General features: G+C 42.8%; 1 protein-coding gene across 1 annotated transcript in view; it reads right to left on the bottom strand.

Annotated features, from left to right (window-relative positions):
• Positions 1-24,230, bottom strand: part of COLQ (collagen like tail subunit of asymmetric acetylcholinesterase) — a 65,626-nt gene extending 41,396 nt beyond the window's left edge. Inside the window, exon 1 of the mRNA XM_054018719.1 lies at positions 23,998-24,230. Within this exon, the coding sequence (XP_053874694.1) occupies positions 23,998-24,103 (106 nt within the window). The 5' untranslated portion in view covers positions 24,104-24,230. The remainder of the gene's footprint in view (positions 1-23,997) is intronic.
• Between the last annotated feature and the right edge of the window lie 867 nt (positions 24,231-25,097).

The raw sequence follows: 25,097 nt of genomic DNA, 5'->3' as shown, positions 1-25,097 counted from the left end.
GGACTTAGTAAACATAGCCCTGTCTAAAAGCATTACCTGGGTTCTCATACACTGAGTTGCTCTCTTAGAGAACTGGACAACCTTCAGCCACCCATTAGAGGGACAACCACATCTTTTGTCAAAGCACCTAGGCCCAAATCCCCAAAGGTGCTTAGGCACCTAATTCCCATTGATTTCAGTGGGGGTTAGGCACATAACGCCTTTGAGGAGCTCAGCCTTAACCCTTAAATCCACTCACCAAACACTCAGGGCTTTCTACATGAAAAGTTTAGTGCACAGTAAACTAGGGTGGTGAATGTAAAATGCACTAGCTACTCTGTACTAATACCCTGTGTGGATACCCTTATTGTGCACTGAGTGCCCTTGGATGGTTAGCTTAATGCACTCCCTTAATGCACAAAGGCACTCTGAGGGTGCAGTAAACGCAATCACATGGGGAGTTTGTGTGGAGTAGCTAGTTCAGAGTATCTAGTGCACACTAGCTACTGCAAGCTTTTTCCCCGTGTAGCCGAGCCCTGAGACTTTGCTTTCATTCCAAGGAAAGGTACCACCCAGGTTACTTCAAATGACATTTCTTCTCTTCCAGGGAAACTTCTTGAATCTGCATCTTACTAGTTCCCTTTGCCACTGGCATTCAGGCAGGAAACATTTTGTGCCACTAAACTTCTTAAAGTTTACAGTCCAGCCAGGGAATCTGAATGCATTCCCTCAAGGGCTTCCATATCACATGTGCTCAGATTAACCAACTCAGCCTTGGAATTGAAAAGCAAGTTGCGTTATTTCTGACTCATATATCATCACTAGTAATAAAGATTCTGCAACCAGAAGTTAGCTGATACTTTTATTGCTGGCCGATGGGTGGGGCACAATAGAATAATCTGGGTAACTCTTTCATAATTGTATTAATTCTTCAGGAGTAAGGGTAGGAGCTGAAGAGAAAAAGTCAAATGAAAAAGGGGCCAATTCAATTACATCACACCAAGGCACACAACTAAATATTGACAAATTTTATAAGTGCTTATACACAAATGTATAAAAGAAATCTAAATACTAAAATGGGTGAACTTGAGTGCCTGGTATTTAATCCAGATATAATAGGCACCACAGAAACGTGGTGGCACAATGATAATCAGTGGGGCCTGGTAATATCATGGCACAAAATATATAGGAATTACAGAGTAGGTCACACTAGTGGCAGAGTGGCACTGCATATAAAAGAAGGCATAGAGTCAAATATAGTAAAAAAATCTTAAATGTTTCAAACAGTGCCATCGAATCTCTATGGATAGATATTTCATGCTTGAATAGTAAGAGTATAGCAATAGGAATATATTACTACTGATAACCTGACCAGGATGGTGACAGTGACTGTGAAATGCTCACAGAAATTAGAGATGCTACGAAAACAGAAAACCCAGTAACAATGGCGGATTTCTACTATCCCCATACTGACTGGAACTATGTCACCTCAGGATGAGATTCAGAGATAAAATTTCTAGACACCATTCATGACAACTTCTTGGAGCAGCTAGTCCTGGAACACAGAAGGGGAGAGGCAATTTTTGATTTAGTCCTAAGTGGCACACAGGACCTGGTCCAAGAAATGAATACTGTTGAATGGCTCAGTAATAGCAATCATAATGTAATTAAATTTAACATCCTTGTAGAGGGGAAAGTACCAAAGAAACCCACCACAGTAATATTTGACTTCAAAAAAGAGGCCCACACAAAAATGAGGAGGCTAGTTAAATGGAAATTAAAAGGAACAGTCCCAAGAGTGAAATGCCTAGAAGCTCCATGGAAACTTTTTAAAAACCACCATAATAGAGACTCAAAATGCATACACATTATAGACTACAATAAATAAATAAATACCCCCCCCCCCAAAAAAAAGAGGACAAAAATGCCACTATGGCTAAACAACAGAGTAAAAGAGGCAGTTAGACAATAAGAAATCATTTAAAAATTAGAGAGACAAGGTGGATAAGGTAATATCTTGTATTGAGCCAACGTCTGTTATCTCACCCACCTTATCTCTCTAATATCCTGGGACTGACACAGCTACAACTACACTGCATATAATTTAAAAATCGGAAGACAAATCACACTGAGGAAAATAGAAAGATACATAAATTCTGGCAAGTCAAGTATAATTAGGCAGGCTGAAAAAGAATTTGAAGAGCAACTAGCAAAAGACCCAAAAACCAACAGCATTTTTTTTTAAAAAATACATCAGAAGCAGGAAGCTGCCAAACAATCAGAATGGCCACTGGATGACCGAGGTGCTAAAGGGGCACTCAAGGAAGACAAGGCCATTGCAGATGAGCAAAAGGAATTCTTTGCATCAGTCTTCACTACAAAGAGAGATTCCCGTACCTGAGCCATTCTTTTTAGGTGACAAATCTGAAAAACTGTCCCAGATTGAGGTGTCAATAGAGGAGTTGTTGGAACAAATTGATAAACAGTAATAAGCCACCAGGGTCAGATGCTATGCACCCAAGTGTTCTAAAGGAACTCAAATATGAACTTGCAGAACTACTAACTGTGATATGTAACCTATCACTTTAATCAGCCTCTGCACCAGATGTCTGAAGAATAGCTAATGTAATGCCAATTTTTTAAAGAGGCTCCAGAGTTGATCCTAACTTCAAACTATAGTAAAGAATATATGACTATTTTGGGGAAGAGTCAACATGGCTTTTGTAAAGGGAAATCATGACTCACCAATCTATTAGAATTCTTTCAGGGTGTCAACAAACAAACATGTGGACAAGGGAGATCCAGTGGATAGTGTATACTTGGACATTCAGAAAGCCTTTGAAAGGTCCCTCATCAAAAGCTCTTAAGCAAAGTAGGCAGTCATGGAATAAGAGGGAAGGTCCTCTCATGGATCAGTAACTGGTTAAAAGATAGGAAACAAAGGGTAGGAATAAATGGTCAGTTTTCACATGGGAGAGAGGTAAATAGGAGGGTAAATCAAGGATCTGTACTGGGACCAGTGCCATTCAACACATTCGTAAATGATCTGGAAAAGGGGGAAAACAGTGAGGCAGCAAAGTTTGTAGACAACACAAAATTACTGAAGATAGTTACGTCCAAAGCTGACTGCAAAGAGTTACAAAGGAATCTCATAAAACTGGGTGACTGTGCAACAAAATACCGTAGCAGATGAAATTCAATATTGATAACGCAAAGTAATGCGCATTGGAAAATGTAATCCCAATTACACATACAAAATGACAGGATCTAAATTAGCTGTTATCACTCAAGAAAGAGATCTTGAAGTGAGTGTGGATAGTTCTCTGAAAACATCTGCTCAATGTGCGGCATCAGTCAAAAAAAGCTAACAGAATGCTAGGAACCATTAGGAAAGGAATAGATAAGACAGAAAATATCATAATGCCATTATATAAACCCATGCTACGCCCCACAACTTGAAGACTACATACAGTTCTGATTGCCCCATCTCAAAAAAAGCTATATTACAATTGGAAAAAGTACAGAGAAGGGCAACAAAAATGATTAGGGTCATGGAACAGTTTCCATATAAGGCGAGAGTCAAAAGACTGGGCCTGTTCAGCTTAGAAAAGAGACAACTAAGGGGGGACAAGACAGAGATCTGTAATATCATGAATGGTGTGGAGAAAATGAATTAGAAACTGTTATTTACTCCTTCACACATCCAATGAAATGAATAGGCAGCAGATTTAAAACAAACATAAAGAATTATTTATTCACACAATGCACAGTCAACCTGTGGAACTCATTACCGGGGGTGTTGTGAGGCCAAAGGTATAAGTGGGCTCAAAAAAGAATTGGATAAGTTCCTAGAAGATAGGTCCCTCAGTGGCTATTAGCCAAGAGGGTCAGGGATGCAACACCATGGTCTGGATGTCCCTAAACTTCTGACTGCCAGAAGCTGGATCTGGATAACACGGAATGGATCACTTGGTAAATTGCCCTGATTCATTCATTCCCACCGAAGCATCTGGCACCGGCCAACGTTAGAAGAGAGGGATTAATATAAAATTTCCAAATTAAATTCCTAGGAAAACGAATCTGACAGAAGTGTTGTAGATTAATTGCACCCCTAGTTGAAGCAGATAGCTGAGAAGTTACATTCTAGCACTTATTCACTGGCTCAGGGACTGTGTCTGTCTCATTATTCACATAAAATACCATTGAATGCAATTCCATACTCTTCACAAGGACTGGAATTTCATCATAGCATCACAACACACAAAAATTACATTTAAGAGTGTGTCTTAAACCAGTCAAAATCAGGACATTTTAATTCCAGATTGAAATTTGTTACATAATTCAGCTAAAAGCTGTTCCTAAAATAGGAGCTGCATATAACTCACATTGCACAGAAGAGTTTGGAAAGCCTGTAATTCTTACTGGGATGATATTCATCATTTGATTATTTAAATCTAAAGCGCTTGATTCTTCATTCAGATTGAGCTATGCAAAGCACCTCCCACATATTTTGGGGCTGCCTGGGGGCTTGACATAAACTATAGCAGCCTGGCACAAGCTACGGCTGCTTTAAGTTATGTCCAACTGCCCCTGTCTCTTAATGGTTGTTTCAGCAGCCATGAGGAGCCGGAATACAACAGGGTTGCTGCCATGCCACTTTCCTTTGGCTGAACCCTTGCATGCCCCACGTTGAGGGCTGTGATGGGTTGGGGGGGGAGGCGTGGCCAAGAGTCAGTGTATACTAGAATTCCCACATCCCTTTTTCACCACCAGAGTAGTGTTGTCTTTGGGCAATGGAGAATGAGATCCTATGTCTAAATTACCACGAATATCTTTGTTTTTGTCATTTAAATCTAGGCTTTTACTTACTGTGACATTTTCGAAGCATTGCACAGGGTTTTCGCCACATGACTCCTATTCAGAATCAGTTTGCTAATTCTTAATGACCATTATTTAATAAAACATGTATGAATTTCATTCATCTTTATTTATCCTTAGCTTTACAGGCAAATTAGAAACGGTCTCCCCATAAAAAGTGTTAATATAAATAATTAAGAATGTTAGGCAGGAAGGTATTCTGGTACAGTTCTAGAGCACTTCTATTAGCATCTCCATTTAAATTGTAAGCTCTGGGTTCCATAGAGAGTCATCGACTTAAGGACTTGTCTGCACTGGGTTTTCCTGCATGTGTATAGTTACACCAAGGTAGCTGCACTGGTGCAAACCACTAGACTACGTACATGTTGCATTGGTATAAAAAGTGATTTGCCCCAGTGGGTCTTGTCTATACTAGGAATTTCCACTGGTGTAAAAAAACACTTAAATGTGGTTTAATGGATAGTGCTCTGGTCTTGGAACCAGGGGACCAGGTTTCCATTCCTGACTTAGCCCCATCCTGCAGAGAGATCTTGTGCAAGTCACTCCCCTACCCCCACCTGGTGTCTGTATGCCATATTTGGGGTCAGGAAGGAAATTTTCCCTAGGTCAGTCTGGCAGAGACCTTGGGGGGTGGTTCATCTTCCTCTGTGGCATGGGGCACTTGCAGGTTTAAACTAGTGTAAATGGTGGATTCTCTGTAACTTGAAGTCTTTAAACAATGATTTGAGGACTTCAGTAACTCAGCCAGAGGTTAGGGGCCTGTTACAGGAGTGGGGAGGGTAAGTGAGGTTCTGTGGCCTGCATTGTGCAGGAAATCAGACTAGATGATCATGATGGTCCTTTCTGACCTTAAAATCTACGAATCTGTCTTGCCTATTTAGACTATAAGCTTTTTGGTGCAGGAACTGCCCCCCACTCTAGCTACAGCTACACTTGGCGCAGCAACTGTGATTCCCAGCTTATGTAGGCAGCTAGCTCCCACAGTGTCAGCATGCAAACACTAGTAGTGTAGTCCAGATAGCATGGGCAGCACAGATCAGTCATGTTGAGTACATACTCATGGGGTTCAGGCGGGTTCGTACTCAGCATAGCTAGCCCACGTCACCATGTATGGAAAAGTAGTTGAACATACAAGCACAGCCAAAACCCTGCAGTTTTAAAAAAAACAGCACCTCTAGGAAATAGATTGAGCTGGAAGTGCATTCTGGGTACTGCCATGCAAATATATTGAGCATTCTACTTTGCAGCAGGTTTGGAAATGTGAGAAAAATATCCTACAGATTGAGAGGTGTAGAAAAAAAGAACATTAAACTGCCTCCACGCAGCACAATCTCCTTAAATTGGGTTTCTTTTTTCGATTCTTTCCAAGACTATTTGGTACACAAAAATATTGTAAATCTCAGCATTTGAGACAAGCTATTTGTACTCTGCATGCCATGTGTACTGAATAATAAATAAAGCCACGGTTTTGCTACATCCAGCTCTGTGCATGCCACAAGTACTAAACTTGACACAAATGTACTAACAAAAGCCCGCTTCATGGGAAATAAAGAAGCATCCCAGTTGCTTACAGCCAGTCAATCTGATCCCATGCAACCAACAAAGGCTGCAGTGGCTTGATTTTCAGATTCAAGGTTGAGTTTAAGTTGCTGACAGTTGGAAAAATAGCCTTTTTACTTTCAAATGGAGCAATTTTGAATAGGAGTTTATTTGGGGGTGGGGAGAACATATCAGCAAAGCAATTTAGCACATGCTGAAGTTTAAGCTTGTGTGTAGTCCCATTGACTTTGTGTTTCTCCCATCCTCCACACTGACCCGTCGGAGCAGGACCTCATGAAAGGGTATAACAGCTGCATATTCCCCTGTACTCCAGGAGAGCTCTCAGTGATCCTCCTGTGGTGGGACGGCAGCACTGGGCTGTCCCCAACAGCACACTCTAGCCCGCATTGTTTTGCTATCACAGAAGAATATATTTATCCTAGTACTTTAGAACTATAGTATGGATTTTGCAGTATGGAAATACTCTGCAAATGGACAAGCCCTGAACCCATTGAAGCTGATGGTAAAATTCCCATTGGTTTCAAATCCTGGCAACCGGGGCACTCTTTTTCACCCAATCAAAATACATCATCCAGATTTTCATCCTACCAGTTTAGGGCCTGATACAATTCCCACTGACATTAATGGGGATTGGATCAGTCCCTTAGCCTCAGTACTGCAATGCACAAAGAGGTTCCCTGAAGCAATGTGATTCCGAAAATGTTTTCAGTAGCTACCCAACAAGCAGGTCAGCAGGTGTTTTACTTACTCCACGTTGTCTCAGTCACAGGTCTGGATTTGTCAGTTAAGCTAGAAAAACACTTCTGGAATATAGTTATCCAAGGACGGAATCCAGTTACCGTTGGACTCAACCGATGCCAGATTATATCCCACATTTTGGCTGTAAAGACACTCTGGGCACAAGATCGAAAATAAAAACCACATTTCACTGATCTTGCTTCCAATCACTTTTCTTAACAAGGGTATTTTTACAAGCTGTTCACTTTCACCAGCAAGAGCTGCAGAAGGTTTTTAGTTACTTAAGAGATTTGAACATTTATTACATTGCATCTGTAGATAGAGTTAATTTACTATATATTTTTCAGAGTTCCCACCAAAACATTGTTTCAGCTGAGTTTAGAGACGGGTAATGCAACCTCAGAAAGAATCCATAATTAAGAACCTTTTAGAATTTCTTAGGTTGTAGTATTTGAACCTCAGCAGAAGATTTTATTCTATTTGGGAGAAGGAACAATATTTTTATCTTTGATCAAAAGAAACAAAAAACAGTGTCGTATTGAAAAGGGTGAAGTGCTTCTTGTAGACTTTAGATCTCAAAGTACCAAAGGCTTGGTGGTTCTATACATTTTTCTGAATTCTCCTGTCTCTAGCTTAGTCACAACACAACAAAATATAAACAAACATATTCTGCCATAGGTTACTTTGAATACAGCCTCTCTTGCACAGGTGTAACAGATGGTAGAATTTGGATTTTTAATATTGCAGACTGCCATAGTGTCCCTAATTCCAGGATTGTGGCACATCTGGGATAAATATGCAAAAGCATCACTAGAATGACTCCTGAATAAAGAGTTCCCATTGACTTGTCTTCAGTGACAGTTGGATCAGGCCTTAAGACCATATCCTATTTTGCTGCACTAGCGGCCTGATTCAAAGCTCCTTGAAATCAGCAGGATAGGCCCTTATTAAGCACTAACAGATGTGCATCAACATTTACATTTTAAGGTGGGACTGTTGCTGTTTATTACAACACTTTATTGTAAATGCTTCTATTTAAAAGAATACCAGTTATTTTCTATTCCTGGAAATAAAAGTTAGATTACATATTTTTTTATTAGTAATATTCTTTAAATCCATTTCAAGTGAACAGGCAGCAATTGGAGCAAATTGCATAATACTACAGGTACCTTATAACCATACATAATAAGATAGTAATGTTAAATATCATTATAGGCTACATTCTGACCCCGTTATTCTTGCTTAATAGTACCTTGTTCCATGATTGATCTCACTGATTTCTCTGGGACTACTCATGTTTTATAATACAGTTTAGACTTGCCTGTGTAGATGGGTATAGCATGTGCTGGTCAACCCAACAATGTTATAAATACACAGGTGACCAAATGTCCCAATTTTATAGGGACAGTCCTGATATTTGGGCCTTTTTCTTATATAGGCACCTATTACCCCCCACCCCCGTCCTGATTTTTCACACTTTCTATCTGGTCACTCTATAAATACAGGTTACTGTGAAGCACTTTGGGAAAGCTTTGATTTGATTGTGCAAAAATACCATGTACTGCTGAGTTCGGTCGAAAAACTCCCATTGGTTTGTTTCAGTGGAACGGGATCAGTCTTGAATTAGAAAGCGTTTTATCATTTTTCACTTAAATGATTGTTAGGGTCTGGGTTATTCTTATATCCAAATCAAGGACATGAACACTATTTAGTCCTATGCATGTATTTTGTGTGCAGCAGCTGCTTCAAAATAAAAAATATGTTAAAACTGCTGCAGCATTTAATTTTCCTTTGGCATGTTGCCTATTTCAGCTAGGGGTTGGAAAATCCCTGTCTCAGACAGGGTCCAAACTATACCCTTAGTTCTGCCCATATGCCCGCACAGAGTCCCTCTGGAGTAGGATCCCGGTGCAGGGTCAGGATCCATATGGACATACAGATGGATAACCATTGAAAATCCACTGAAGTCAATGGCGATACATCAGCATAATACTGGTTTCAGCTCAGAATCGGGCTCTCAGTTTTTCACTGCTCAAAATTATCTGATTTATAAAAACCAATTATAGTTTAAGTTCAAAAAAGGGTAGGTTAGCTTGTTTAACCAGATTTCCAGACAAAGTGATACCACGGAAAAAATATTTAACATGTTTCTCTTCCACTACGTGCAATCACTCTCACCTTCATCCCAGACTAGAATCACAGCAGCTGTCTAAACGCTTGTCTTCCCAATATCTGACTTGATGGCTTGCCCAAATTCTGACTGACAGACTCTGCCAGGCGGAGAGAGGCCTCTAGTCACTGACACTCCATCACAGGTGCGTTTCCCACTTGGCTGTTGGTCAAAACTAACCATAAACAACAAGCTGGGCAGGCCAGTTTCTTAATGAGTATGTGCTCACTCTCCAGAAAGTGAAACTTTCTGCTGCTTTGCTTTCATTCATTCAGCCTCCTCTTACCCTCCCCGCAAGGACACCACCACTCTGTACGCAACAATCTTCAGTATATATTTATGATTTTTTGAGTGAAAACATCTGTGGCCAAGGAATTATCCCCTTTTTAAATGATGATTTAGTGCTTGTGAAGGGGGCTTTTTGACAGCTCTAGCAACAGCTCTATTGTCAGAACAGAGCAGGTATGAACACCACTCTCTTCTCATTCAATCCCCTTCTCAAAACCCACAACCCCTCAAAAGAAGTGAGTCAGCAATGACATCAGTATATGTATTTGCTTTTTAGAAAATCTAGTTCATCATGACCTATGTGTGACACTGGCAAAGTGCAATGTGTCCCCTCATATGCAGCTGATCAACTGAAGATAGCTGCTTGGTACTGCTCCCAGCTAGCAGATTTAGTCTTTTAGCTCAGGTGGTAGCAGACTGTGCTTTGGAGCTAGAAGTCCTCAGTTCAATCCCCTCTCATGGCACAACTAGGATATCAGGTGCCCAGTCAATGTACCTCCGTCCCCACCTTTTGGAGTACGAGAATTTGTCTCTCTAGTCCAGTGGTTCTCAACCCGCAGGCCATTTGTGGCCCAATCAGCACACAGCTGCAGCCCATCTGACATCCTCAGGGAAGGCCATACAAATAGTATATATATATTGTGTGGATGTGGTCCACTAACACATAGAGAGCTGCATATGCAGCCCACACTGATAAATAGGTTGAGAACCATTCAATACTTGGCTCAGAATTGCCAAAAGCAGGGCGGGTTCGAGGCACCAGCCGACCAAGCACATGCTTGGGGCGGCACCTTAGAAGGGGCGGCCAACGTTGGGGTGGTGGGGGGCGCTCGCGGTGTTGTTGGGTTTTTTTAGTTTGTTTCGGCCGGGCAGCGCGGGGGGGGTATTTCAGCTGCGCGGTGTTGGGGGGGCTTTGGCGCCGCGCCACTGGCAGGGGCTTCGGCGGCGCAGCGCTGGGGTGTTTGGGCAGCGCAGCGCTGGGGGGGGGGGTTGGCCGGCGCGGCACTCCAGGGGTTTGGGCAGCGTGGTGCTGGGGGGCGGGGATTTGTACAGTGCGGTGCGGTGCGGCGCTCAGAGGAGCGGGGGGGTTGGCCAGCGTGGTGCTCGGGGGGTTGGGCGGCCCGGCGCGGCACGACGCGCTGCTCCGGGGGTTTGGCTTGGCTGGGCCGGCCCGGCTCGGTGGGGGGGAGGCAGGGGTTTGGCTGGCCCGATGCTTGGGGGGGGGGGGGTTGGCCGGCGCGGCGCTCAGGGGGTTTTAATCGCTTTATAAAGCAGCCTCTAAAATTCAGCAGCTTGACATCACAATACAAAGTTACAGAGAGTGTAATTGTTAAAACCAATACTCAACACAATCCCTGCTAAAGCCTGCAATTCTAAAGGCCAATGCATTAAGGCTGCTGTATCAGCCCCACAAGAGCTCTGTATTCAGTGCCATATTGTACAATCCCATCATATTTTATCTGTGAGATTAGTAACAATAACACAGTGAAACACCAGCACTGTGCTTCTGCAATTGCAAGAGCAAGATGGGTCAAAAGTACCTGACTTTCATGTTATTCCCCAGCATGTTCAAACAACCCCAGGCAATCTCCATGTGAATCCAGGTGCTGCTGTACTCTCAAAAAGCTTTCTGAGACTAATTTGAATTCCAATTTCATTCCCGGTGTGTCTCCACTGACTTCAATAGAGTCACAGCAGGGATAATTTTGTCTCCCTGGCTCTTACAGAAAATAAAACCCTTATCAATGTAGCACATAAACCTTTATTTCTGAAACTTTATCATTAGAAATCCATTCCTCCGTTTGAAGAAAACTGAAACGGAATCCATGGCTTCTTTAGGTCAATCAGCCCTCTCTGTATATGGGGACACCCTCCCATATGTACGCGCGCACACACACACACACACAGGCGCTGACTCTGTGGGTGCTGCAGGGCTGGAGCACCCCCGGGGAAAAATTAGCGGGTGCTCTGCACCCACGGACAGCCAAGATCCCCACGCCTTGCCTCCTCCCCACCTCCCGAGCATGCCGCATCCCCGCTCCTCCCACTTCCTCCCAGCACTTCCCACCCCCATGCCACCTAACAGCTGTTTGGCAGCACTTAGGACTTTCCAGGAGGGTGGAGGAGGAGCGGGGATGCGACGCGCTCAGGGGAGGAGGTGGAGAAGAGGCATTGCGGGGAGGGGACTTGGGGGAAGGGGGTGGAATGGGGGCAGGGTGAGAGCGGTGCAGAGGCAGGGCTGTGGGGGGGGGCGTGTTGAGCACTTACGGGGCAGGGGGAAGTCGGCGCCCATGCACACACACACACGCACACACACACACACACACACACACACACACTGGATATGTCTATACTGTACATTCCTTTCAGCAGCATGTAGAGTATGTACACTACCTGTCCCTCAGTAAGGGTATAAATAGCAGTGTAGACACTGAGACACTGCTTAGGTGAGTAAAGACACACCTGAACCCTGTGGCTATGTGCTCGGGAATGTACCCTACACAGCATTCTACTTGCCCAAATGGTGCCTCCCATGTCTCTCCACAGCTGGAGTCTTCTTCCCCCACCACAGCAACCTGCTGGAGCCTCTCCCCATCACAGGGAAAGCTCTGCCAGGCAGGGGACAGAGGGAAAGGCTCCAGCAGCTCCGTGCTGCCAAGCCTTTCTCCACTGCCTCCCCTTGCCAGAGCCTTTCACTGACACAGGTAGCTATACACCGAGTGTGGACGCAGCCTGCTTTTCACTGTGGCATGTAGCAACACACACCCTACATGCAGCCACAAGAGACGTGCAGTGTAAATGTAGCCACCATATGCACATAGTTTTTCACACACTCGTTGCCCACTCCATTTCTCTCCTGCTAGCCTCCAGTTGCTGAGGAAAATAATAGGCAGCCCTCCTGCCCCCCACTCATCAGGAGTGTCGGAAGCACCCTAAAAGTGTGGGTGGGGGGGCACAGGCATCCGAACTGGGGCTACACCCCCCATGCTGTGCTGCCCCCTGAGACTCTGCCCCCTCACTACTCATTCCCCCGATACTCGCTCCCCCCACTGCCCCTTCTCCCCGAGGCCCCACCCTAGCACTGTCCCTTCCCCCAAAACCTTGCCCTGCACCATCCCTACCCCCCCAAGACTTGCCCTCACACCTGTCCCTTCCCCCACTCTCATGCCACCTCTTCCCCCCAAGACCCTACCCACCTCGCTCACTCTTCTCCACCCCTTCCCCACATCACTCACCCTCACGGCCAGTTAAAAGTGGGAGGGCCATGGCCATGGCTCCTGTTCCGGCACCCCTGCCACTCATCCCTCTCCATCTTCTCAGCCCCCTTCCACACCCTTCTGACCATTACTCTCTCATACATCCAAGGCTCATCTGCTTTGGCCTCTCTTGGGTGAGGGGAAATGATCCCTGGGAGGATGGGGAAGGGTATCTCCCTGAAGAAAAAGAGAAGTGGGGTTCCAGCTCGAGTTTGTTTTCTTTCCTTCCCCAACGACCATGATTAAAGCTCTTCCCCACTCCTCTCCTGCCCACAGAGGGAGGGCCTTGGTGGGTTAGTAAAATAGCTCATGTTATAACACTATAATATGCTGCAAGTTGGCACTGGTGCCTCTAAATATTTCTGTCTCTTCCAAGTTTGATCCCACTGGGCTTACTCACATGTAGGGGATAGCTCCTGGTTAGTAGGGAGCAGCGCAAGAGAAGGATGTGGACTCACCAGAAAAGGAGACACATGTACCTCCTGTTGCTGATCATTGTCAAGCAAAGCACCATTAATGTCAGCAGGGAATTGTGGGCTTCCTGCTTAATGCAAGCCTGGGATAACATCACCATCTGCCCCCCAACAGCGGCCCACGTGCTCACAATTTGTTGTGGCACTGCTCAAAGAGAGCTCACTGCCTTCTCTGTGCCTGTGACCTGCTACACAAACAAAATTACCTTTAGATTCCTCTTCTGAGGCCAGAGTTCAGTTCCCGCCGAGTGCACCTGCCAGGAGCTGCCCCAGATAACAGTCAGACACCAGTTCAGTTTGACTAAAATCAAAGGAGTTTGTATTTGAAACCTTACAAAAGGGAGCAGAAGTCCTAAAATACACATCATGTTAAATTCAGAGGTGACCTATAGGGGGTGTAAATTAGACTTCAATAGGTGGAATTAAGTGGATGCAAATTGGTCTATGTTGGTGCTGAGGAGCTGGAAGATAGCACAGGAAGAAAGTGACCTACTTTAACTTAAACCTTCTTATATCCTCCTAGTACCTGCTTTTCCTGATGCTCCCTTCTTTTCCAGGTCATTCACATGGAATTACACAATTTTAGGCTCCCTAAGACTAATGGGCCAAAATCACGAGTGATGTGTAGGAGGGTGCACATTGGTAAGTGTTGGGAGAGGCTTAGTTAGTCTGCACTACAAAGTTTTGCTGGCACAGCTATGTCGGTTAGGAGAGTGGGGGGAAAACCACCCCCCACTGCTGTAGTTTATACAGCAATGTTGGCAAAACTCCCAGTGTGCAGTTCTGCCCACAGAAAAACTTCTGTCAGCATCTGCTGCATCTGCACTGGAGGCTCTGCCAGCACAGCTATACTAGTATTAGCTATACTGGCAGAGCATTTGTAGTGTAGATAAGCCCTAAGATGATGCAACATACTTGCTGAGGAAGCTTAGACTGACCTGTACTGACCTGTGAATTGGGCCTTTCTGTACTACATGAATACTACACAGTGCATTGCTAGCACTAGCTTGCAGGAGCTCTTTACAAACAATGTCAGCCATTTAGTATTTAACAATATTTGTATTTTCTGTTTTTGCTGTTACAATTTCCAATGCATGTTGTTTGGTGTTTTGGGTTTTTTTAATCCATGATGGACCTGATCCATCTGTTGTTACAGACTGAGTTGGTAGGGGACTAGTAGCTGGGAATTTTGAATGGAAAGTTCTCCCTGTTCTCTCAAGTGTAGCAGGAAAAATACACACAACAGACTACAGTAAGTACTGGTTGATAGTGGTTCCAACTCAAAGAATTCCAGTCCCACATCCTCCCAGCAGGGACCACACTCCAGTCCCCACTCCCTGGGTCTCCTTTGGCCAGGGAGTCTCCCCTCTCTCTTACCCAAACAGTGCATGAGATGGTGCCGCCAAATGTCGAGTTCTTGGCAGACTCCCCTGCACTTTACCACACAGGAACAGACTCCCCATGCTCAGGTTGAGACCCATTTGGTCTGGCCGCCCCTCTGTCTGGATAGACAAGCAGCAAGGTCAAATCTGAGTGCCACTGAGACTCGGTGTGCTTGGTTGCAGTGCTTGAATGCCAGTCACTGAAATTTGGCTCAACCCCCCTCCATCTGTACGGGGGTGTGTGTCAAATTTCTGTGATGTTGGGACCACTCGGCCAGAGCACGGTTTTGGACCGCTCCAGCAACAGCCATACTGATTTAGTACAAGACCACTGCTTAAAAGTATTTGAGCATGTCTCCCCAGACCCACAGTTATGGAACTTACAACCAGTGCAAAAAGCTGTGGGTGGGTGGGGGCATTCGTGCCCTCTCTCCCCCAAATGGGGATACCACATTACAAATACCCTTGGAGAATGATGTGTGTCTCTATCTGGACCCAGTGGTACTAAGAGAGGAAAGGGGCTCTCACAACCTGCAGTACTGATAGCTCTGTGATTGTTAGTTAGGCATTGCACTATACCACAACTGCCTGTAATGTATTCCTGTGTATCTAGAGACGAAAGGGCAGGGGTCTGTATGTGGTACAGCTAAAAATCCTTGGGATGAAGGCAACATTATTTCACACCCATGCCTGGGAGTAAATTGTGTAGTAATTAAGTCTGAACTAAAGGAAAGCGTTATTCAGAGAACTGTAGAAGTTTGAGATGGAAAAGATTTATTTAGGTCATCTAAACAACCCTCTTGCCAGGATGGATAGACAGATATGACAAAGCTGGTTTTACCCTTTGAGACAAAGGACAAAACTTATGTCCTCAAGGCTTGGTCCCAATTTTCATGTTAAAAAAGAAGTGAATAACTGAGAAAAGTTCAGTATAGTATTAGCACAAGAAATATACATCATTGGCAACAATCTTGCTTTGGTAAAGGGCACGGGGGGGGGACACCCACAATGCCTTTTTTATATAGTAGTTCTATGAACACTTCATATACCTAAATATTCCATCTGTTCTAAATATTTCCATCTGAGGAAAGAGTGCCCTATCACTGAGGTTGTGCCTTATCACTGAGATTGTGGCCCAGACACCTGGGTTCCAGTCCTGCTTTGCCACAGGCTTCCTGTCTGACCATTGGCAAGTCACCGTGCCTGTTTAGGCCCCTGCTCCCCATCTGAAAACTGGGGATAAGAATACTTCCTTACCTCACAAGGATTTTATGGGGCTAAATGAATTAAAGGTTATGAGGTGTTTAGATGTTATGGCGATGAAGATAGATAGACAAAGGAACTTTCCCTCCCTGTAGGTTGAATAATATTAAACAACACTGAATTTCTGTTAAAAAAAAAAAAAAGACCTCCCCTTTCTACAAGGGAGGTGGCATTTTAAAGCCCATAGAAAGGGAACATTTATATAAATGCAGCTCACTTGGCCATTAGGTCCCATGGCTATTATTTTCATGAGGTGTTTGAACGGGAGCTTTCTCCTTCACCAACCAGGCTCATCTTCTATTCCTTTGTTTGCGATGTCACAAATTGTTACTGTGTGATTAGTGTGGAAATTCAGAATTATGTCTTCACTGTTCCATCCAGTAAGAGAAGAGATGCTGGGAGGGAAAATTCCTTATTTAATTAAAATATCTCTGCTAATCAGCAAATATGGCATGAATTTATGAAACACAATGGAAATTGAGTTGATGCCTTAAATCTCTCCTCTCATGGATGTACCTCTTGAAATATTTTCCCTTTTGTATTCAGTAGTCTTTAGCAAACCGATTTTATTGGCAGAAAAAAAATACTTTGTAGTCTAAAGAACAAAGCAAAGGTAAGGGGGAAGAGGATATACTGTTGTTACCCCTTTTGACCTGAGTGGTTAGCCAACATTCTTGCAGGTTGTTTCCAGCTGGAGGAAGAAACTGAGATAGAGAGTCAGCTATTTCTTTGATGCAATCCTGTTCATTTCTAAAGAATGTACACAGTCCTGTTTCCCTGAACAATCAAACTGCAGGAGACAGTTTCTTTGTTCATAGCTCCAAGCCTTTTTCTAGCCAACATGCTGCCCAAAAGCTCTCTCTCTCTCTCTCAAGCGCTTCTCTGGTTTTTCTGGTGCTTCTGTGCCACCTTCTGTTTGCATCTGTGGTGTTTCTGCTGCCTCTTTCCACACATATGCAGTTCCCTCAAACAATGCCCAGACCCCTACATTTACACTAAACCTCTAGTAAAACCTTTCTGCCCACATAGCTTAGTTTCAGACCAACCTGGCATGTGGTCTGTGTTTTGGGTGGTGGCTCCTATTGTTTAGCTATCTAGTCCATAAAGGAGCTTAATTGTTTTTTACATTTATCTTGAATGAAGGGCAATTGTTACACTCACCAGTTTCAATGAGGTTTCACCCAACCCCCCGCATAACACTTTGTTCCTTTTCACTGAAAAATACATCATCTAAAAGCATTCATTTGTCATCACTGTAACTCGGAGCAAGCAAAAATAATGGTGGCAATAACATCAATAACGCTGCATTTTATAAACCTTTTGTATCCCTTTAAATCAGCGTAATCTACCATGTTCATTTTATAGGACTGGGTATCAATATTCTTAGAAGCCCACAGAAGAAAATTAAATCACATTACAAATTTGTGTTGGGCATAAAGGGAGGTTCTGGTCAGATTAACCATCCAAATATTTTGTCTCCTCCTCTTTTTCCCCCACTTTGTGACTCTCCAGTATTCTACATGGCTTCCTTTCTCGTGACACAATCCTCAAGAACCTTCAGGCTGGGTCCCTAGGAGAGGGAGGGAGGACTTAGCGTGTAAGCTCCTTGGGGCAGGAACTGTCTTTTTGTTTTACAGTGCCTAGCACAATGGGGTTCTTGTCCATGACTGGAGCTCCTAGGCACTATGGTAACACGAATGATAAACAAACAATAATAATAAGGATCTTTAACTGATCTGAACCTGGAAGGAGGTTTGCTTCACTGTGGTTCTTACAACCCTTAACCCTACTAAAAATGAGTGTGAAATTTGTTCTTAGAATTTATTAATAGATTTACTTCATTCCTCTATTGTACAGCAGAGTCACTCAGATGCCATGGTGATGGGCGAAGTTCAAGGACTTAAACAAAATAAAACGGAAAAAAATGATAAAACAACTGAGCCAAACTATATCTTTAGAAAGCAATGCTACAAGACCCTCTGACAATATTAAATAGCCCTGCTGCCTCCAGTAGGGTTTAATTACCTGCCCTCTTCCCCCCATGGTTTTATTGCCATGTTGCTACACTGACACGTGGAACCATGGTCTCATGTCTAGGCATGCTGTAATATTATTCCCTGAAGCATTTCCTCTAGAAATGATGTTTCAGCACCAGGAAAACAGACTGGCTGGTGCTGACATGACATTTCCAGTACTTCTAGGAACTGCGATGCACTCTTGCACCAGGTTGGTGGGGATCTGTGGGGCAGCAGGATGGACAGGGGAGAGGGTTTTCCTTTTTAATCTCCATCTTTCTTTTTTAAAAATTGATCCAAGTTGTCATTCCTTCCCAAAATATTTTGCATAATCAAGAATGTTTTTTCCTATGTTGTTTATCTCTGCTTCCTAGTTACCACCTCGTGACCTGATAACCTCTTTATTTGTGACCTGTTGCCATGGAAAGATATGTGAGGACATAAATAAAAGGCCACAAGTTTTCAAACATATCTGGAAAATAGCCAGATGTATTTTTACAACTATAGGAAAGACTCATCACTCAAGAATGGGCTCACTATTAAATGATTAGTTTTATACTTTGCAAGGCTGGTGTTGAAACCTGTTCTTTAAACAAGTAGTCACCTCTTGTTGCCAGAGACAGATAATTAGCTTGGAATGCAGGTAGGGTGACCAGATGTCCTGATTTTATGGGGACAGCCTGATATTTGGGAATTTTTCTTTTATAGGTGCCTATTACCCCCACACCCCCTGTCCTGATTTATCATCCTTGCTATTTGGTCACCCTAGATGCAGGCTTATAGTGACTGAATGCAATGGGAAAGTGCAAGACCATTACAATATTTGGGAATTCAAATTGTGAAATGTTCGGTTTCCCCTTTTTCCCCAGCTGTGAGATTTCTACTGTCAAATACAGAACTTTGCTTTTCCCTTAGAAGATTATTGTCTCAAATGCAGATATAGTCAGAGCAATCTCTTCTTGTTATTTCATTTCCCATTGATAAACTTTTTTCTACTGTTGGACCCCTTAGCAAGCAATTACCAACACATGGGTAAACAACTGCTCACCAGTGTGAGTAAGGGGTTCACAATCTGATCCCATGTTAGGGAACGGGAGAACAATTTCCTGCATTAAGGCCCCAGTCCAGCACTGAGTTTTGTGTGGAATGGGACCCTACCCCTTGCACAGGGTTATTTTGACTTCAAGGGTATCTGGCTATACAGAGCTTCTTGTAAGATCAGGGCCTAAATTAGCACCCCACTTGAAAATGGTCACTTGTAGATTTAGAACGGAATTTGAAAATGCTTAACTTAAAGTTACATTTGACTTTGGGAAAATATGAGTTCTGGTCCAATGGATAAATGCATTTGCATATATATTTTTTCCAATTAAGCCTAGATGCAGGAGTAGAATTACTTCCAATAAAGAACATGTAATGACTAGGTAGTACAAACATCCATCTAATTGGAAACATATTTTAAATTAATTTAAATCACTGTTTTTCCAAGGGAAAATTAACTAGAGTAAGGTCATTACCAGGATCTTTTAGCTGAACTTTCCCCACTGAATTTTTAGATTAAAAGGAAACTCAGATCTGAACCACCTCTCAGTTAGGTTTTCTAAAACCAAACCCCAGCCTCCCTGGGCCACCTCTAGTTTAAAATAAGGATAGAAATTATATGACATCCAAAACAGGCTTGTGAAACCCAAACCACCACTGCGTTCCCCACCCTTGTTTTCCTTGTAGGCTGTGGATCAGCCCCTTTGTTCTCAGCATACAATTCAGTGATTTTATAGACAATTTTTTAAAATTAAGGATGAAATCCTGACCCTATTGAAGTCAATGTGAGTTTTGCCAGTGACTTCAGTAAGGCCAGGATTTCACCCAGAGAGTTTTTAAACCATTATTTGGAGGAATTCTGACTACATCATCCATTAGGAGCTTTTTTCTACACAGTATCAAACAAATATTTGTAGTTATTGCTAGGGTTTATTGAAAGAGGGCATGGTGAGGTTTTTATGAAATATTTCATACCCAGTAAGACTGTTGTGAGGGTTGCCATGGAGAGTTCCAATGTATTACAGTGGGATTATTTCTGTAATCTCACTGGGCTAGGAACTATCTGGTAATTATTTAGGTGTACAGTGCCTACACAGTGAAGTCTGGATCCTTGGTGGGGGCCTTCATGTGCTACCACAATAATAATAATAATGTCAGTTTTTAAAAACAGACCAACTTCATTCACCCCGAGCAGAAGTTCACTGGAACTAGAATTGCAATTTTGTACCTCGCAATCATTGACATTAGAGATTGGCCCAAGATGTGACATTTGGATCTGTTGTGATAATTGGGCCTACAAATTTACCCTAATTGTGACTTCAACTGTAAAAAGTGAGTGCAAGTTCATAAGATGTCACAATAACCTGTAACAACCAATATTGATGGGAAAGGTATGAAAAAGAGACAGAAGGACTGAACTAATCCAAACAAAAAGGCCTACAGACATCACTCAAGGACTGTGTGTTAAAATCATGACTGGTAAACAAGAGAAGTGTGGAACCAGAAATCTGTGAGCCAAAATTGGTATGTTGGAAACTAGGCCTAATTGGTGGACAAAATAATGAGGGGATGGGCTATTCCATCCATCACTCTCTTTGTGGGTCCTTAAAGAAAGATTTAGGGGAGAAAAAATGGCTACTGGAGCGAGCTTCACCATCATGACTGCCATGCCCACCATCACCTGCACCACCAGGCCTGCTCCTGAGAAATGTCCTGACCAGACCTGGCCAGAGAGAGGCCCCAGATGACATTGCCACTTCTACCGTCTCCAGCTGAATCCCAAACACCAACTGGGGTGAAATGGGATTAGACTTTTAACTACAGCTAACAGCTCCAGCCCATCTCAGCTAACTGCTTCTCAGCTAACTGATTTATTACCAGCTTTGGTACCATCTCAGAGACTGTCAAACAAGGGATTTTTCCTTCAAAAACTCTTTCCAGCTAAAGGGAAAGGGAACAAGGGCTATGGTTGAAAGCCGTATTTAATACTTTACATGTCAAATGCTTTAACTGTTTCTCCTTCTTTTCTGTATCTTTAATAAAAGGTGAAAAGGATGTTTAATGGTGTTTTTACTATGGCACTAAGCAGCTGAGATCTCTGTATGCCAAACCCTGAACCTTGTTTAACACTGGATAGTGACTAGGTTATGCTAACATCACGGGGCCCCTATATTCCATTTAAATGTAGGGAACAGAACACACCCTTTTCTGAGACTTTTACTAGAAGACCTGGGCTGGTTGGTGCAGGGAAGGGGAGCAGAGACACTGCCTGATATAGCCTCTGCTTTGGGAATCCTGTTGGCCAGGATTCCTCGTAGGCAAGCCAGAGGGGATGCACCATGGAAAATATTTTGCTGCTCCTCTGAACTCCTAGGAGCAAAGTCTGTTTCCACCTGTGAACAGCCAGTACGCTCTGTTGACAGCTAGCCAGTTTCAGGGCTACAGGGCGCTGACCATGCTCCTTTTAGGACATCATGTATGGGCTGGCAGATTAGTCTGTCACTCTCAAGCGCTATATGCTGTCCCCACTTATTCCCATAGCCATATGCTCCATGGGCAAGGCATAGCCCTATATGTGTGGCAGTGTTTATGTGAAACAGGTGAATAGCACTCTTGACTCTGAATTTTCTTGTGAATGCTGATTTTCCATCTCAGACTTCACGCTGTTGCAGTTTTGCAGACTCAGCAGTTTCAGTATCCCCGTTGCTGGCACAAACTCACCCCTCCTGCACCAATGGAACAATGTGAGGAAAATGCGATGAGGTTTTCCTACCCCATGGCCTCTCCAACAGGCTTTTCCAATAGAGAAGTTAAACCCACCTCACCTGGTTGGTTGGTTTGTTAACCAGCTGTGTAAGTTGCCTTTCTAGCAGAAAAAAAAAAAAAAACGTGTTGCATTAATGAAAATAATTTAATGAGAAAGGCCAGAACTATGACCTGAACTTCTCATTCTTTTGATTAAAATTTAGTGTATCAAGAGAGATTTTAAGCATTTGGATAAACAAAATAATTTCTCAGGGCTAATAACATGTATACTAAATAACAGTCCAATATGATCTGGCATATATAAAATACGAATAGGGGGCTTTATGATATAAAAAGTAGCTCAACATTAACATTTTCCTTATGGAAAAATCATACAAAGTTGAATAGAAATAATACGATTTCTATAGGTTTATGAACCATCACATAGAATTTAACGGAAAATTATTTGCCTCCCTACAGAATTCTATAGGATGTTTTAAAAAAAAAAACCTACACAAAGGATATAAATTCTCTTTTAAATGTTACAGCTTTTAAGAGTAAACTGCCATAGAAACCAGTTATATTTCTATAGAACCTTGTTGGTTCTATCCCTATCCAGTGCTACAGGACTTTCCCAAAGGGTTTACTCCATTATATTTGTTGCCAGCAAAGTATTAATCCATGAATGATGATATGTTTTATGAATGAGAAGTTCAAACCATAGGAGCTAAATAGGTGCCTTGGACTGACAGGATAGTTCTGCTTTTAAATCTGTCTGACAAAAACAAAGAAAGAAAGAAATTGGATCCCAAGTGAAAAAATGAATGTGGTAGTTTTAGTCTGATCCCTAAAGGGACATTTGTTCAAATCTCACCAACTCCCATCTCTGACCCGCAGTTCCTGCTAAGGAGAGATTTCCATGTGGAATATCCAAACAGATCAAGACTTAAGTGCATGGATATTGACAGAGCTGTGAGAAGAAGCTTTACAGCGCCTGCCTCAAGCAAATGCAATTCGTTTCTCATTTAAACTAACAGCAGATTTTTAAAGAATAAAAAAAAACCCTAAAGGAAATCACCCAGGCAGTTAATATTGTGTGGCTAAGAAGTCTATTATCATGCACTTCCTTCTTAGTCACTGTTCCCTCTTAAATGTTTTGACTATACTCTATCTGTTCTTTTATTGCACCAGTGAGATTTAAAATAAATAGGAGACAGTGTATCTTCAAAAGTGATTTTATCTGCAGTTTTTAAATATGCACCTTTTGGGTAATGTTCATTGTGTTAGGAACAGAGATGGAATCTTGGGATCCAGCCGAGCTCAAGCTGCAAAACCGGGATCTGGTTTTAAACAGACCCAAATTTAGGGTTGGCTGAATCCAATCTTTTAGTAGGGGCTCATCTCTTTTCACACATTCATTATAGCGGGAAAGAGAGAAAAAAGATAGACACTTGCCAGATAAAGATGAAACTAAAGCAACTCAAGGAAGAGCCATAATCATAGTTCTCCTCAACTTTCCCCTCACCTTCTAGTGGGCAAAGGAAAGCCTAGCTGATTATAACTGAAAAACCTATTAAACGGGATTTCCAGTGCCCTGGCTCAGCTGACAATTAATCTGTTTTGCCTTTTGCCTGTCAGGGTTTTTCCATGCAGTGGGCTCTTGTTTGCTATGAATGTCATCGGAGTGTTTGTTAGTGTCATAGCCAGAGCCAGATGATGTTTATTCTGCTAACATCCAGTTGGAGTCCAGCAACATTGGACGAGGTCAGGGATATATTTATAGAAGCAGCTATACATCAGGACTCATTTTCTTTCCCTTGCACTAATCTACCTAAGCTCATCCAAAATAGAAAGAAACATGCAGACATACTACTAATATACTCATTGGGCTGGATCCTCACCTGGTGTAAATTGGTGTAGCACCATAGAAGTCAATGGAGCCACATTGATTTACATCAGCTGAGGCTCTGGGTTATTATGATGAACAGGGAACTCAATAACAACAATTTTTTAAAAAACCCACGGTGTGTGGCAAAACAGGTTTGCCGTGAAAAATTACCAGCCACCTATTCTGGGAACTGCTACACGTGCAATCAAGTACTGTTCCTCCCACCCCCTCAATTGCTAGCACATGTGAAAGTTGGGCTGGATAGGAAAGATCCAGTCAATAAAAGAAACAAAAAGACTTAAAGCAACATCATCATTTACCTGAGGAAACGGGGAAGACGCTGTCGATGAACGAAGTGTGAGATAGAACAAAGCAGAAAAAAAGCTGAAGATAAAATCCCAAAGCTATTAAGCTGAGGACGACCATGCTGGCTACACTCTGTAAAATTCCAACTTAGAGATGCAGGTCTGCTTTGGGGATCTCTCTCTCTCTCTCTACACTGTCTTCTCTGTCTATGTCTGTCTTGCTTGCTCTCTCTTCCCCTTTCTGTGTGTGAGTGTGTGTTTGTATGTCTCTCTCGCTCGCTCGCTCTCCTTCTGTCTCTCTGTGCCTTTAGGAAGAAAGAATGCCAACCATTTCCCATTAAATCTTCTCCTTACACTAGACAGGGTTATATTTAACTCAAGCAGTGGATCAGATGCCCCCACCATGCATATTAGCTATTAAAACCATGGTGTTGGGGATTCTGTTTTTGTTAGCAGAAACCAAAAGGCATTTTGGATTATAATAACAAGGAGGAGGAAAGGGAGAAATTGTAAACTGAACCATAAACAGCATCCCTCATTACTGACAACCAGACACAGACATCAAGATAGAGAAACTCCTGGATTGATCATCTTCTGATGGCTGAAAATCAGAGATAGGTACATAATGACCTAACATCTCTGTAGAACTCATACTGCTTAGCATTTATTTAGATAGTGCATTTCAGCCTGAGGAATCCCAAAGCACGCCCCAAACTATTCAGCAGTATTCTTATTATCTGTAAGTATTTAAATAAAAATGACAGTATCAACAATTGTGCCAGGCACTGTATAAACATATAGTGAAAACGACAAGCCCTTCCCAAAAGAGCTAACAGCTCTGGTAACTGACAAGATGCAACATGTGGATGAAACAACAAATGGGTACTTGTATAGTGCCATTAAAATGCAAATAGCTCTGGGGGTGACATGTGGCTGACAGCACACTGCACACCAGAACAGGAAGGGAAATTATGTGACCAAGGAAATGGAAACAAATCCTCACTCTTGTGAAAACTGACACCGATCTTTACTATCCACATAGGAACTTAGTTTTTAAAGGTCTCATACCTACTCCTATTAACAGAGCTGTGCAAAGAAATTCATATTGTCAAGAT

This window comes from Malaclemys terrapin, chromosome 2, assembly GCF_027887155.1.
Source record: "Malaclemys terrapin pileata isolate rMalTer1 chromosome 2, rMalTer1.hap1, whole genome shotgun sequence".
NCBI lineage: Eukaryota > Metazoa > Chordata > Testudines > Emydidae > Malaclemys > Malaclemys terrapin.
The sequence above is the reverse complement of the archived record's forward strand: the minus strand, read 5'-3'. Positions and strand labels throughout refer to the sequence as shown.